A 13,540-nucleotide genomic window follows, 5' to 3' on the forward strand; every position below is an offset into this window, starting at 1 on the left:
TATTTCCAAGAACATCCAAGAGACATTTGTCTTTAAAATGTGCGTTTAACTTAGGCAGAGGATGAAGAGGGCTACAGGAAGTTAATCGACCAGAAGAAGGACAAACGTCTAGCCTACCTGCTCCAGCAGACAGATGAGTATGTGGCCAACCTCACTACCCTGGTCTATGAACACAAGGCTGCCCAAGCTGCCAAGGAAAAAAAGAAGAGGAAGAAGAAGAAGAAGGTGGATGACTACATGATTTAGCATTTTTAAATCAGTAAATTAAAAAAAAAAGCAGATTAACTTGTGTATTTTTGTACAGTTTTGCTGTGATGCAGGGATGGACAAATGATGAATTTATTTATCCCACTGGACAGGTCAATCCTTCAAAGTAATATAATGACGTGGCCAGTTAATTAAGTGCATTAAGGAAATGAATGATAACTGAGCCTTGGAGGGGACCACTGTGTATTCATGATCCTTATCCTCTCTTAGTGCTAGTACACCATGTTTGTGCCCAAGTTGTTTGAGGTATGAGCTGCAGTGATTTCACATCACAAGTAAAAACATGTAAGTTTAGTTCATACGTTTATTTTCTCTGTATATGTTTAACCCCACCGGCACGGTGGTGTAGTGGTTAGCGCTGTCGCCTCACAGCAAGAAGGTCCGGGTTCGAGCCCCGTGGCCGGCGAGGGCCTTTCTGTGCGGAGTTTGCATGTTCTCCCCGTGTCCGCGTGGGTTTCCTCCGGGTGCTCCGGTTTCCCCTACAGTCCAAAGACATGCAGGTTAGGTTAACTGGTGACTCTAAGTTGACCGTAGGTGTGAATGTGAGTGTGAATGGTTGTCTGTGTCTATGTGTCAGCCCTGTGATGACCTGGCGACTTGTCCAGGGTGTACCCCGCCTTTCGCCCGTAGTCAGCTGGGATAGGCTCCAGCTTGCCTGCGACCCTGTAGAACAGGATAAAGCGGCTAGAGATAATGAGATGAGATGTTTAACCCCTTCAATGCCCTTGGACGAGTCACGTACGTCATGAAATCTTTTACCGTTGTGCCTTATGACGGAAGAATGTTTTAGGCATCGAGTGTAATTCATATGTGCCACTGTGAAGTAAAAGTAAGGTACATAAAAGGAGGTGTTTATGACGAGTAGTGTACGTCATGAGAAAAGAAAGAAAGCACAGCTTTATTCATCACACACTTGTGAAATTCCTCTCTGCATTTAACCCGTCTGAAGCAGTGAGAACACACGTGAGCAATGAGCACACACACATACCCAGAGCAGTGGGCAGCCATGCTAACAGCACCCGGGGAGCAGCTGGGAGTTAGGTGCCTCGCTCAAGGGCACCTCAGCCCAAGGCCGTCCCATATTAACCTAACCGCATGTCTTTGGACTGTGGGGGAGAAACCGGAGCACCCGGAGGAAACCCACGCAGACACGGGGAGAACATGCAAACTCTACACAGAAAGGCCTTCGCTGGCCGCTGAGCTCGAACTTAGAACCTTCTTGCTGTGAGGCAACCGTGCTAACCACTTACACCACCACAGCGGTAAAAGATTTCATGACGTACGTGACTCATCCAAGGGCACCGAAGGGGTTAACTGTGAGGTTGCTGCATATAGTGCTAGCAGGAGAGTTATAGTTTCGCACCGTGCTTTATTTTGCTTGGTTTGGCGAGTGTTTCCGCATACCTGTGTGTTCCTGATTCTAATTGGACTCTAATTACTCCTTCGACTGTCAGCCAGGTCATGCCTCTGATGATGTGGGTGGTGGGATTTGGATGTATATGCTTAATTAGAGCATTAAAGTGGGGTGCTACACCACCTAGAAAGTGCATTATGCTTAAACCTACCACATTGAATTTTTACTTTTCGCTGTCTGGTTGTTAAACGCGCATATTCTCTGGGCAACCGTGAATAAAAAGCTAAGAGCCCGGACACAAAATCTGCTTGTTTGGGAAGTTGATTTGTCCACCCCTGTAATATAATAATAATGACATTGTAAAATAGCTGCTGCAGGGTTGTAAGTCATTTAATGTCATTATTGTATGTTTTCATCATTTGCAGATGCTATAATATGCTAAAAGTAATGATATGGAGTTGAATTAAGATGATTTTTTTTTTCTCTTTTTCTTCCTCACCCTCTAGAAGGAAGATGGAGATACCGAGGGACTTGGAGTGATCGGACCTGATGGGGAGGTGAGTGAAATCCATGCAGAGGCAGGCTGCTTATCTATTACTGTGATACAGCAGCACTTATCAGCATTCAGAAGACAGATATACAAATGCTGTTACGTGTCGATTCCCACAGCCCATTGATGAGAGCAGTCAGATGAGTGAACTCCCTGTCAAAGTCATCCAGACGGAGACAGGGAAGGTGCTGCAGGGCACAGATGCTCCCAAGTCTAGCCAGTTGGAGGCCTGGCTTGAGATGAATCCTGGGTAAGAGTCTACAACCTAGAGTTTGGTGCAGTTCAGTGTACAGAATTATACTTGTGCAATATCCGTCCTTTTTTTAACACAGATATATTTTGTGTACAGTATGCATTTGTTTTCTTTCTCCTCTCTTAACTAGATTTGCATCAGCTGCTTTGACTGTGTTATTGAACAGAACTCATGCATTTGAATTGCAGAAAGTAAAGACAGTGGTTAATTTGTGGACAGAGACATATTTGTGGAAATAAGCAAAAAAGGTTAGGAGTACACAGATTCCCCTTTTCCGCTAAATCAGTTCCAGGGCTGGTTCGGGGCCGGTGCTGGTTCACAACTCGTTCAAGTTGCGAGCCAGCTGAGAACCAGTTTGCTTTTCCATAGCTCGCGGTGCTAAGGGAAGCCACGTCAGTTACGTCGCTGTATATGTCAGTTATGTTGCTACGTTTGCATAAACCTTGGCGCGAATATCGAAGCAAAAACAACACGGAAGAAGCAGCAGCAACAACAACAATAATAATAATGGATGACTTCGCGTTTGTACAGCTGCTGCTTCTCATCACTTAAAAGTGGCGATCTTTCGCGGTCTTGTTATTGTTGTTGGTCTTAACCAGGGCTTTGAACCAGAATTTTTTTCCTATTGGTTCGTTCCAAACAGAAACGGAATTTTAATGTTTCCGGTTTTGGGTTCCACCATTAAATAGACGTTCCCGAACCGGTTAGAACAAAAAAAATTTCGTTCCCGGAACGGTTAATTACGTTCCCTCTCAGCTGTTTAACAAATGGCTATAAAATTATGTCTCTGTCTCATCCAGCTTAAGCCAAATGTAGGCTAATTCTATTACAACCTTCATTAAATAAGACAAGAAATAATTCAAAACAATTATTATTTCAAATGTTGGCGATTTGGATTCTCAGTATGTCTTCCCATCTACACAAACAGAAAAAGTGCCAAAAATGAAAGATAATTCGTTTAGTGTGTTACCAAAGGCTAGTCAGGCCCTATGCATTGATAGGCTAACAGAGGTTAACATCATTTAATGTTCGCGAGCCTCTCATTAACGTGGACAAATATATTGATATCGTGTTTGAAATTGATGTTTTTGAATAACGATAGACTGCAATATTTACCTCTTATTTAAGATGTGGAGACGTGATAGTAGTCCACCCTCCCGCTCTCTACATTCAGTCAGCGAACGTCACACAGGAAGTGAACCCCAGCGGGTCATAGAAACTTGTGCAGGAGAAGAATGACTTTTTTTATTTGTGGGCTACGGAAACTTTGAGGAACAAAATAAAAACCGGTATTAACCGGTTACCATTATTTTTAATAAGCGTTTCTGTTCCGGAACATAAAAAATAATAAAGTTTCTGGTTTTGTTTCTGTTCCATGTGAAATAGAAAAAGTTCCCGGTTTTCGTTTTCGTTCCTTGAACCGGTTCAAAGCCCTGGTCTTAACCACTCTGCCCGCCCCCCACTGACATAAGCGGTTCTTTCCTCTGGCCCAGCAGAGAGTTGGTGCTAGCCTGGAACCGGTTTTTCTGGCCCCAGAGCCAGTTCTTTGTCAGTGGAAACAGAAAACCCGGTTCCAAACTAAGCACTGGCCCCGAACCAGCCCTGGGACTGATTTGGTGGAAAAGGGGCAAGACTCTAGCACTTGTCTCTCATACAGGGCCCAATTACCTCTCTGATATGTTGCAGCGGCCTAACCCAATCAGATCTACCAGATCGCAGCAGCAAAATTTACTGGTAAAACCTGTTGTTCAAACAAAGTGTGGTGAAGCAGCTTTTAGCTACTATGCAGTACAGCTATGGAACCAACTGCCAGAGGACATCAAAAATGCTCCTGCTGTTAGCAGCTTCAAATCTAGACTAAAGACCAAGCTGTTCTCAGATGCTTTCTGCTAACTGATAAATATCATCTTTACATGTTTTAAACTTTTATTCTATTTTATTCTGCTGTTTTTTACTGAACTTTTACTTCATTTTATTTCTACTATTGTTTAATTCTTATTTTTTTCTCTTTTCTTCCCCCTTTATTTTATGTAATTTTATTTTCTATTGTTTACTGTTTTGCCTTTACCTCTGTAAAGCACATTGAACTGCCACTGTGTATGAAATGCGCTATATAAATAAACTTGCCTTGCCTCGCCTCATGTATACTCTTCTCAACGCAGCTATGAAGTGGCCCCGAGGTCAGACAGCGAAGAGAGTGGTTCAGAGTTTGAAGAGGAGGTCAGCATTCTTTTTTTTTTTCCCCCCTCTACCTCTCATAAAATCTTAAATTTCAAATTTGCAAGTGAGTCATCCACATGCAAGCAAGCACACACGCACGCGTCCTTTTGTTTGTTTCTCAGCAAAATCTCCTATTGGCCCGTTTTACATCCCATTTCTCTTAAAACAGCCTGCTTTGCTTTTCCCCCCATGATATTCCTCATACTAATAATGCCCTGAGCTTATTTCGCTTTCTTGACTCTCCAGGATGAAGAAGAAGTGGTCTCCCGGGCAGAATCGGAAGAAAAGAAAATTATTGATCCCAACAGTGATGAGGTGTCTGAAACTGCAGCAAAACACATCATAGAGTATGAAACCGTTTTTTTTTTTTAAATCATCAAACCTGAAAAAGCACAAGACTTATTCTTTTATAATAGCCATCTCTGCTTATTTTCTCTTTCACCTTCTTTGCTATATGTTTTTATTCTTTCTTCTGTTCATACCCTCTGTGGATTACAAGTTTGTTTGTATGTTGATATTAGTACAGTATAGGCAGAGCTACAAGCTGTTTTCATCAGTTGAAATAGTACAAGATGTGAGATGACCCTTCCTATTCATTGTCCTCTATAGGTCTGCCAAGCAAGACGTGGATGATGAGTACAGTGTCCAGGCAGGACAGACCAGCTCACAGTCTTACTACGGAGTGGCCCATGCCGTCATTGAGAAGGTGGAGAAGCAGTCATCCTTACTGATCAATGGCACGCTCAAGCAATACCAGGTGAAATGCATGCAGAGTAGTTTAACAACCAATAACCAGCCAGATACTCTGAATGCTAGTTGATTCAAAGCTAATGCAAAGATGATGAAGTACAGAGAACCAAGTGCAGCGTAGAGAACTGAATCTCGGGTATGTAGGTGGCCCTTGCTCTGATCGCGCTGCAGCTGTTTTCATTTGACACTAGACGCAATCGCTCATGTCAGTGTAACCGCCCCATATTAACCTGACTGCATGTCTTTGGACTGTGGGGGAAACCGGAGCACCCAGAGGAAACCCATGCAGACATGGGGAGAACATGCAAACTCCATGCAGAAAGGCCCTCACCGGCCACTGGGTTCAAACCTGGAACCTTCTTGGACCAAATCCCATTTCACCCCTTGGACCAACCCCTTGGCCCTTCCCCTCCATTTTGCGCGTTCACGTGAAGGGGTAGGGGTATCCCAATCCCAGTTAACGCGGAGGGGTAGGGGAAGGGGTAGGGCTTCTGTACCCCTCCAAACGGAGATTTTCCTGGAGCTGACTCCGAACGAAGGGGTTTGAGTGATTTCCCACAATGCCATGCGGATTTCAGCGAGATTTCATGCGGATTTCAGAAAGATGGCGGTTCCCGCGGCGAAAGATTGTCATAAATGTATTTTCTCCATTATTTACGTGTTTTAAGTTGTTATCCAGAGGAAACACGCCGCTTGATTCGCTTTCGAGCTGAGAATGAGCAGCGATTTCTGAAATCCAAGCTGCTGCTAAAAAGCTTTGGGAGTGAGTATTGTTTTCGGTTGCTTGACTGCGTACGTTTTGTTCTGTTATTCTCGCTTTTATTGTTTACATGAGTGTTCTGACACCTCATTCTGTCGGATGTGGTGCACGAAGCGCCAAAGATATCCCATTCAGTGGTGTTAGTTAACAAATCACACCCTGCCAGCAGAGATTTCTGGTTCTGGCTCTGACTGTAGTGGCTGGTCGCAGCCAATGACGCATTTGGTCGCGTTTTGCTAACGTAAACGCTGACGGAGGTACACGATGACGTATGCGATCGTTGAAGGGCTATCCCAATACGTAAGGGTTGAATTTCAAGCCCTATCCCTTGTAGCTCAGTTTCAAGGGGAAGGGCCAAGGGGAAGGGGGAGGGGTAGGGGTAGAAATTAGAATTGGGATTGGGCCTTGCTGTGAGGCGACCGTGCTAACCACTACACAAGCTTCTTCTGTAATTACCAAGAACATACTGAGCTGAAATGGAGGATAAACAAACAAAGCAGCAACCGGGAGCAGGTTTGCAAGATTAGCCGGTTATTGCTGAATGCCACATCGTGGTTCTGTCCTATACTTGATCACACCCCTGATGGCTACACCCTGGTTTGGGATTTATCTGAAGATTTTCAGAAAATTTTGTCTTTCCTTGTCATCTCTTCTCTTGATTGTTTTAAGTACGTCCCTGAATGGAAATGTAAGATATGTATGGCTTTTAAGGGTTACAGAAGAATTGGCAGAAGTCATTAGTGGAGCTCAGATTCAAGCTTGGAACCTTTCGATAAACTGGAAAAAACTGGTTTGGTTTTTTTTTTTAAATTCATTTTATTTATTTATTTAAATTTTGTGTTTTATCTTATTTATTTTTCTCACTTTTTGTCACTGAGACTTAGAATCTATATTTTGTTTCCTGTATTTTCATGAACATTTAATTATTTCATGTAGACCAAGCAGACAAAGCTCGGAATAGTTTGCAGAAGTGATTTTGCTGTGTTCTGCAATTGATCTCTAATTTGAAGTGGATGGAGGTTAATAGAAGAAACGCCAACTTTGTTTGGGTCTGTCAAAGGATTGTCACCAAAAAAAACATAACCTTTTTGAAGATACATCAATAAATTATTCTATCCACATTCACTGGATATGAGCAGTCGCGTGCTCTGATTGGCTAATTTACAACTGGGCTATCAGGACATATACCATGAATAGAGAAAAACAAAATGGCGGCATGCATCAAGTCAGATGTAACACTTTATCAAGTATTTAAAAGAAACAGAAATAGCTAAAAAAGATAGCGACTGTCTGTCTGTCTGCGCCTTTAAGTTGGTTTGCCGACCGTACAAAAACTCTGAAGAGGAAGAAAATGGCAGAGCATGTTGCTGAACCAACCAAGGATGGCAAAAAAATACCTTGAAATCAAACCCCCTAAAAATACAAAAAAAGCAAGAAAATATGGAATGAAAATATTTCGTGGTAAGAACGTATCCCCCCCCCGAATTATTATAGTGTTTTTTCACAAATTGCTACTGTCACTTCGCTGGTTTGTTTAGATTCTAAATGGAAATTTCGTATAAAGTTTTGATTTATTGAATTTGCTAAAAATAAAAATGCTCTGTTTTCTCAAAATCCAGTGAATGTGGATAGAATAAAACAATTACTCCACTCAGTTTCGTTGTACATGGCTCATAGCCAACTCGATGCTACGTGCCTCATCGGCTATCAGCTCATGTACGACTCGATTTCGTGGAATAACTGTTAAATGTATGCACCTAAAGAATGTAAAGAAAAGAAATTATGTATAGTACTGGTTAGTGTTAAATTAGAGGAGCTGTCCTGTAAATAAAATATTAGGACTGGACAATATTAAATAAAAGATGTAAACTAACAGTATAGCAAAAAAAAAAAAAAACCCTCTTGTTTCGTTCTCTCTGGTTAGATCCAGGGGCTGGAGTGGATGGTGTCCCTATACAACAATAACCTGAATGGCATTCTGGCAGATGAGATGGGGCTGGGGAAGACCATCCAGACCATTGCACTCATCACATACCTAATGGAACACAAGAGACTGAACGGTCCTTATCTGATCATCGTGCCGTTGTCGTAAGTTACATGCTGACAGACAGACCACGCTTGGTTAACACACAGAGCGGCTACAAATGAGGTTATTATGTATATAATCAAGGGCAGGGGATTTTACTGGCTTAGAAAATAATAAACACAGTGTTAAAGGGCAAAACAAATAACAATCAGTCCATCTGTAGTAAATATTTCTGCTCATCTCTTCACTTTTCTCAAACGTGGGAGATTTCATGTTTGTGAAAACCATCTAAGTGAATAAATGAGCAGGAATGATCAATCGTCAAATAAGTGGAATCGGGTGTGGCTCCTGCCTGGTTGGAATGAAAGCCTGCAGCCACACCTGCCCTTTGTCGATAAGATCTACAGCATCTTCGGTGAAGTGCACATGGCTTGTCTAGTTTTCTGGAGAGAGAGTTTTCACTTTCTTCCATTTTATTCTGGCTGGGCTGGATTGGGTGAAACTTTAAGAGCAGATGATTAAATTGACTGAAACGAAAATGGCTTTTTTTTCTGGTTCATGTAGCCTCTTTCATCGAAACTGCATCAAGCTAGAATTACTCATTTTGTCTAGAAACTTCTTTTCAGAAATATTGGCACTACTCATAATAGACTTTATACACTATGTAGCCAAAAATATGTGGATACCTGACCATCACATCGACATGTGGGGTCGTCCCCAAATTGTTGCCACAAAGTTGGCAGCAGACAGTTGTTTATAATGTCTTGTATGCTTTAACATTCCCATTTACTGGAACCAACAGGCCTAGCCCCAACCTGAGTAAGATAAGATTGAAGACCCCTGTCTTCAGACCCCTGAAGACCCTTGATTGTGTCCTCCTACACAATGAGGAGATTGGGGAAGGAAGAAAGCTTTCAGAAAGATAATGAGCCAAACATTTTTCCAAATCAGTACAGAAAAGGTGAAAGATGCAAAACTTGACAGCCCAGTGTTTTGTAATGACCGTCTCAGTCTCTCAATTTGAACCTTCCTGAAAACCCGTGATTTTAAAGTGGTGCTTGAAAGTTTGTGAACCCTTTAGAATTTTCTATATTTCTGCATAAATATAACCTAAAACAACAACAGATTTTCACACAAGTCCTAAACGTAGATAAAGAGAACCCAGTTAAACAAATGAGACAAAAATATTATACTTGGTCATTTATTTATTGAGGGAAATGATCCAATATTACATATCTGTGAGTGGCAAAAGTATGTGAACCTTTGCTTTCAGTATCTGGTGTGACCCCCTTGTGCAGCAATAACTGCAACTAAACGTTTCTGGTAACTGTTGATCAGTCCTGCACACCGGCTTGGAGGAATTTTAGCCCGTTCCTCCGTACAGAACAGCTTCAACTCTGGGATGTTGGTGGGTTTCCTCGCATGAACTGCTCGCTTCAGGTCCTTACACAACATTTCGATTGGATTAAGGTCAGGACTTTGACTTGGCCATTCCAAAACATTTAACTTTATTCTTCTTTAACCATTCTTTGGTAGAACGACTTGTGTGCTTAGGGTTGTTGTCTTGCTGCATGACCCACCTTCTCTTGAGATTCAGTTCATGGACAGATGTCCTGACATTTTCCTTTAGAATTCGCTGGTATAATTCAGAATTCATTGTTCCATCAATGATGGCAAGCCGTCCTGGCCCAGATGCAGCAAAACAGGCCCAAACCATGACACTACCACCACCATGTTTCACAGATGGGATAGGGTTCTTATGCTGGAATGCAGTGTTTTCCTTTCTCCAAACATAACGCTTCTCATTTAAACAAAAAAGTTCTATTTTGGTCTCATCCGTCCACAAAACATTTTTCCAATAGCCTTCTGGCTTGTCCACGTGATCTTTAGCAAACTGCAGATGAGCAGCAATGTTCTTTTTGGAGAGCAGTGGCTTTCTCCTTGCAACCCTGCCATGCACACCATTGTTGTTCAGTGTTCTCCTGATGGTGGATTCATGAACATTAGCCAATGTGAGAGAGGCCTTCAGTTGCTTAGAAGTTACCCTGGGGTCCTTTGTGACCTCGCCGACTATTACACGCTTTGCTCTTGGAGTGATCTTTGTTGGTCGACCACTCCTGGGAGGGTAACAATGACCTTGAATTTCCTCCATTTGTACACAATCTGTCTAATTGTGGATTGATGGAGTCCAAACTCTTTAGAGATGGTTTTGTAACCTTTTCCAGCCTGATGAGCATCAACAACGCTTTTTCTGAGGTCCTCAGAAATCTCCTTTGTTCGTGCCATGATACATTTCCACAAACATGTGTTGTAAAGGTCAGACTTTGATAGATCCCTGTTCTTTAAATAAAACAGGGTGCCCACTCACACCTGATTGTCATCCCATTGATTGAAAACACCTGACTCTAATTTCACCTTCAAATTAACTGCTAATCCTAGAGGTTCACATACTTTTGCCACTCACAGATATGTAATATTGGATCATTTTCCTTAATAAATAAATGACCAAGTATAATATTTTTGTCTCATTTGTTTAACTGGGTTCTCTTTATCTACTTTTAGGACTTGTGTGAAATTCTGATGATGTTTTAGGTCATATTTATGCAGAAATGTAGAAAATTCTAAAGGGTTCACAAACTTTCAAGCACCACTGTATGAGTATAGAAAGGAAGTTAGAATGTTTTGCATGGAGTAGACCAAGAGCGCTCTACAAATGTCTTCAACCTTGTAAGACATCTGGTACATCTGGTCAAGGCTCTTCGTTCAGCGAAAATAGACAGGACTCAGTAGCTAGGCTGCAGCATTCAGCATTCTACAGCGACGGCTTTTACTTGGTACACCATTATACTGTAGCCATGGTGTCCTTGGAGGAAGTTTATTTTAAACCCGGAGCAGTAAATGTGCTCTGGCTGCTTGTGTGGCAGAATTTACTTTGCTGCAGAATACTGTATGCCTTACTATAAAACACTCACTGATTTTTATGCTAGAATATGCCTTTATACTGTAAATCTGCACACTGGGCTGTCAGTTTATTAGGCACACCTATCTGTAATATCCATATATGTTCTCTCTCTCTCTTATTTATTAGTGAGTTGCTAGTTTATAAGGATGTAAAATATAAATTTCAGTAAATAAATTTGTGGGAAAAGGTTCTTCGTCTTTGCAAAGCCTAGCTGTGAAGACATGAACTTTTTATACCAATTGTGAGACAGCTTTGGATTTTTTTTTTTAAATAGTATAAACATGCACCAGTCAGTGTCCCAAAAGATAGTTTTGTATTAAAAGGACTTTATTCAGTGCTTTGTTTCTGGATCATTTCCAGTCTATTATAGTGCTCGAGTCTTGCTGTACAGCAAAAAAAAAAAAAAAAAAAGGGGGGGAGTGAGGCAAGCAAGCTGTGAGCATAAAATCAGAAATAAGCTCTGTATAATCAATGAAAAAAAAGAGAGATTCAAGCTGTTATATTCAGCCGTCTAAATTCAGAGAAACCAAGATGTTTGCAGCATGAGAATGTTCTGCACAACTGAATCTATGTGCGGAAAATCCCACCGAACAGATTCCTAAATGTGCAGAACAAGTCTGAGTCACTATTTTCCAGAAAACATTTTACGAAGAAAGTAAGTGGTTCTGATTTAAAATGGCTGTTATTGCACTTATCTATGCAATGTGGATCTGTTCATTTTGATAGATAGCAATGCACCAGTCAGTGTTTGGGGTGGGGACATGGTTGTTTCCAGTTACATCCCTCTCACTTGTTGCCTACAGAGGATGTGCAGTCACGTGACCCGTCCGTGTTTACTCCGCCATATTGGACGGCTTCAGGATTGTTTACCTTGCACGAGCGTAATGGATCCAGGGAGTAATCCCCAAGAAAATTCGGAAAATACCCCAGTTACATCGCGCGATAACTTGTCGAAGTTTGTTCAGCATCTTGAAGGTGACGTGAGGCAGCGTTACGTGGAAAAGTGTTCCAGGTTGGGGATTGCAGATCCGTACAACTTGCCGCAATCCTTGTTCAGGGAAATTCGGAGCTGCGGTGCCGGCGATTTGCCCGATCTGGCCTACCACGACATTTACAATTTTCTTGTTAATCGTGAATCGTGTTACACTGGCAAAGCCCTCAAAGCTTACAAGAGCCTGGAAGCTTATAAATATTTTGTTGCGGGATGGGTATCCCAACTATACCTCTGGAAGGTCCCGAAGAAGAATGTCTACTTGATAACCTCACGGGTAAGTGGCATTAAGGCGTTTATCATAAAGAGACTATGCAGGACTTTTTATCGTAAGAATGTTTGAAATCTAAACTCGGTTCCAGATAATGACAAGGTTGTAAATATGTATGTTTTTGTCTGAAAAAAAAAAAATCACAAATCACCGTTATCTTTATCTGTGCAGAATTATTATTCAATATCAGATATAAATGTATTAGAAGATTACACCTACCTGATATGAAGTGTTCACTACAAATTCGGCTGGTAGAACTGGGGTACCAGTTTTCTCTTCGCACAGCGGACACCCATTTTGCGCGTCTCTCCTTGTCTGCGGGGAATCTATAAAATGACAGGCCGTCCTTTTGGCCCTGTCTATTGGTACAACCAAATGCTGAACAAGATATAACCGTTCTCGAAAGATCTACTCCCACACACTTGATAATTAGAACAGGTTTGTCTAAGTTCTATGCGCAGCCATGCCGTCCAAGATGGCAGATAAACAGATATCACGTGACCTCGTGACGTCACATGCACGCTCTCTACATTAGCCTTATCGGTGCAGTGCGAAACCGAGCAAATAAGTAAACTTAAGACAGCAAATATCTGTTGGTTTATCTTCAGTATGATTGGAAAACTGTGTAAATTAATTTTTTTTTAAACTATGAGTTTAATTCTAGCCCCTAGCTGCACAGATCATTTTCAGATGTATTAATTGATTCTTTTTCTCTTTTTTTTTTTATAGGACTTTGTCCAACTGGGTTTATGAACTTGACAAGTGGGCACCATCCATTGTGAAAATTGCTTACAAGGTCTGATTTTGCTGTAAATATAAGCTCTTGGCATAACAAATAACTGGTTTGCTTTCAATTGTTTGTTCAGTATGTCACTATGGGAAATTCCTGAGGCATTGCTGTGTTGAGGATGGCCTCTTTTGCCCCAAAAGGAATTTGATTGAAGCTGAAGAGATCACATCATGTTCTTGTCTAAGTGCTTGTGGATTTATGATCTCAGGCAAGGATCCCTATTACTATTGCCAAGCCTGTAGCCAAGATGCTTGTGAAGCCTTCTCAGTCACAGGCTTCACAGGTAAAGGGGAACTGAAGTCATTTTTAAACTTGCTTTATTTTTTAATTAACGTGTTATTCAATT

General features: G+C 41.5%; 1 protein-coding gene across 2 annotated transcripts in view; it reads left to right on the forward strand.

The window, feature by feature from the left end:
• The window catches only part of smarca2 (SWI/SNF related, matrix associated, actin dependent regulator of chromatin, subfamily a, member 2), a 147,217-nt gene that overhangs the window by 57,791 nt on the left and 75,886 nt on the right, over positions 1–13,540 (forward strand). For both annotated transcript variants that reach the window (XM_060907217.1, XM_060907218.1), the window contains exons 10-17: positions 55–225; positions 2,128–2,178; positions 2,291–2,421; positions 4,587–4,644; positions 4,891–4,991; positions 5,254–5,401; positions 8,079–8,242; positions 13,134–13,200. In XM_060907217.1, coding sequence (XP_060763200.1) covers positions 55–225; positions 2,128–2,178; positions 2,291–2,421; positions 4,587–4,644; positions 4,891–4,991; positions 5,254–5,401; positions 8,079–8,242; positions 13,134–13,200 — 891 coding nt within the window. The remainder of the gene's footprint in view (positions 1–54; positions 226–2,127; positions 2,179–2,290; positions 2,422–4,586; positions 4,645–4,890; positions 4,992–5,253; positions 5,402–8,078; positions 8,243–13,133; positions 13,201–13,540) is intronic.

The sequence above is a fragment of the Neoarius graeffei genome, chromosome 24 (genome assembly GCF_027579695.1).
Source record: "Neoarius graeffei isolate fNeoGra1 chromosome 24, fNeoGra1.pri, whole genome shotgun sequence".
NCBI lineage: Eukaryota > Metazoa > Chordata > Actinopteri > Siluriformes > Ariidae > Neoarius > Neoarius graeffei.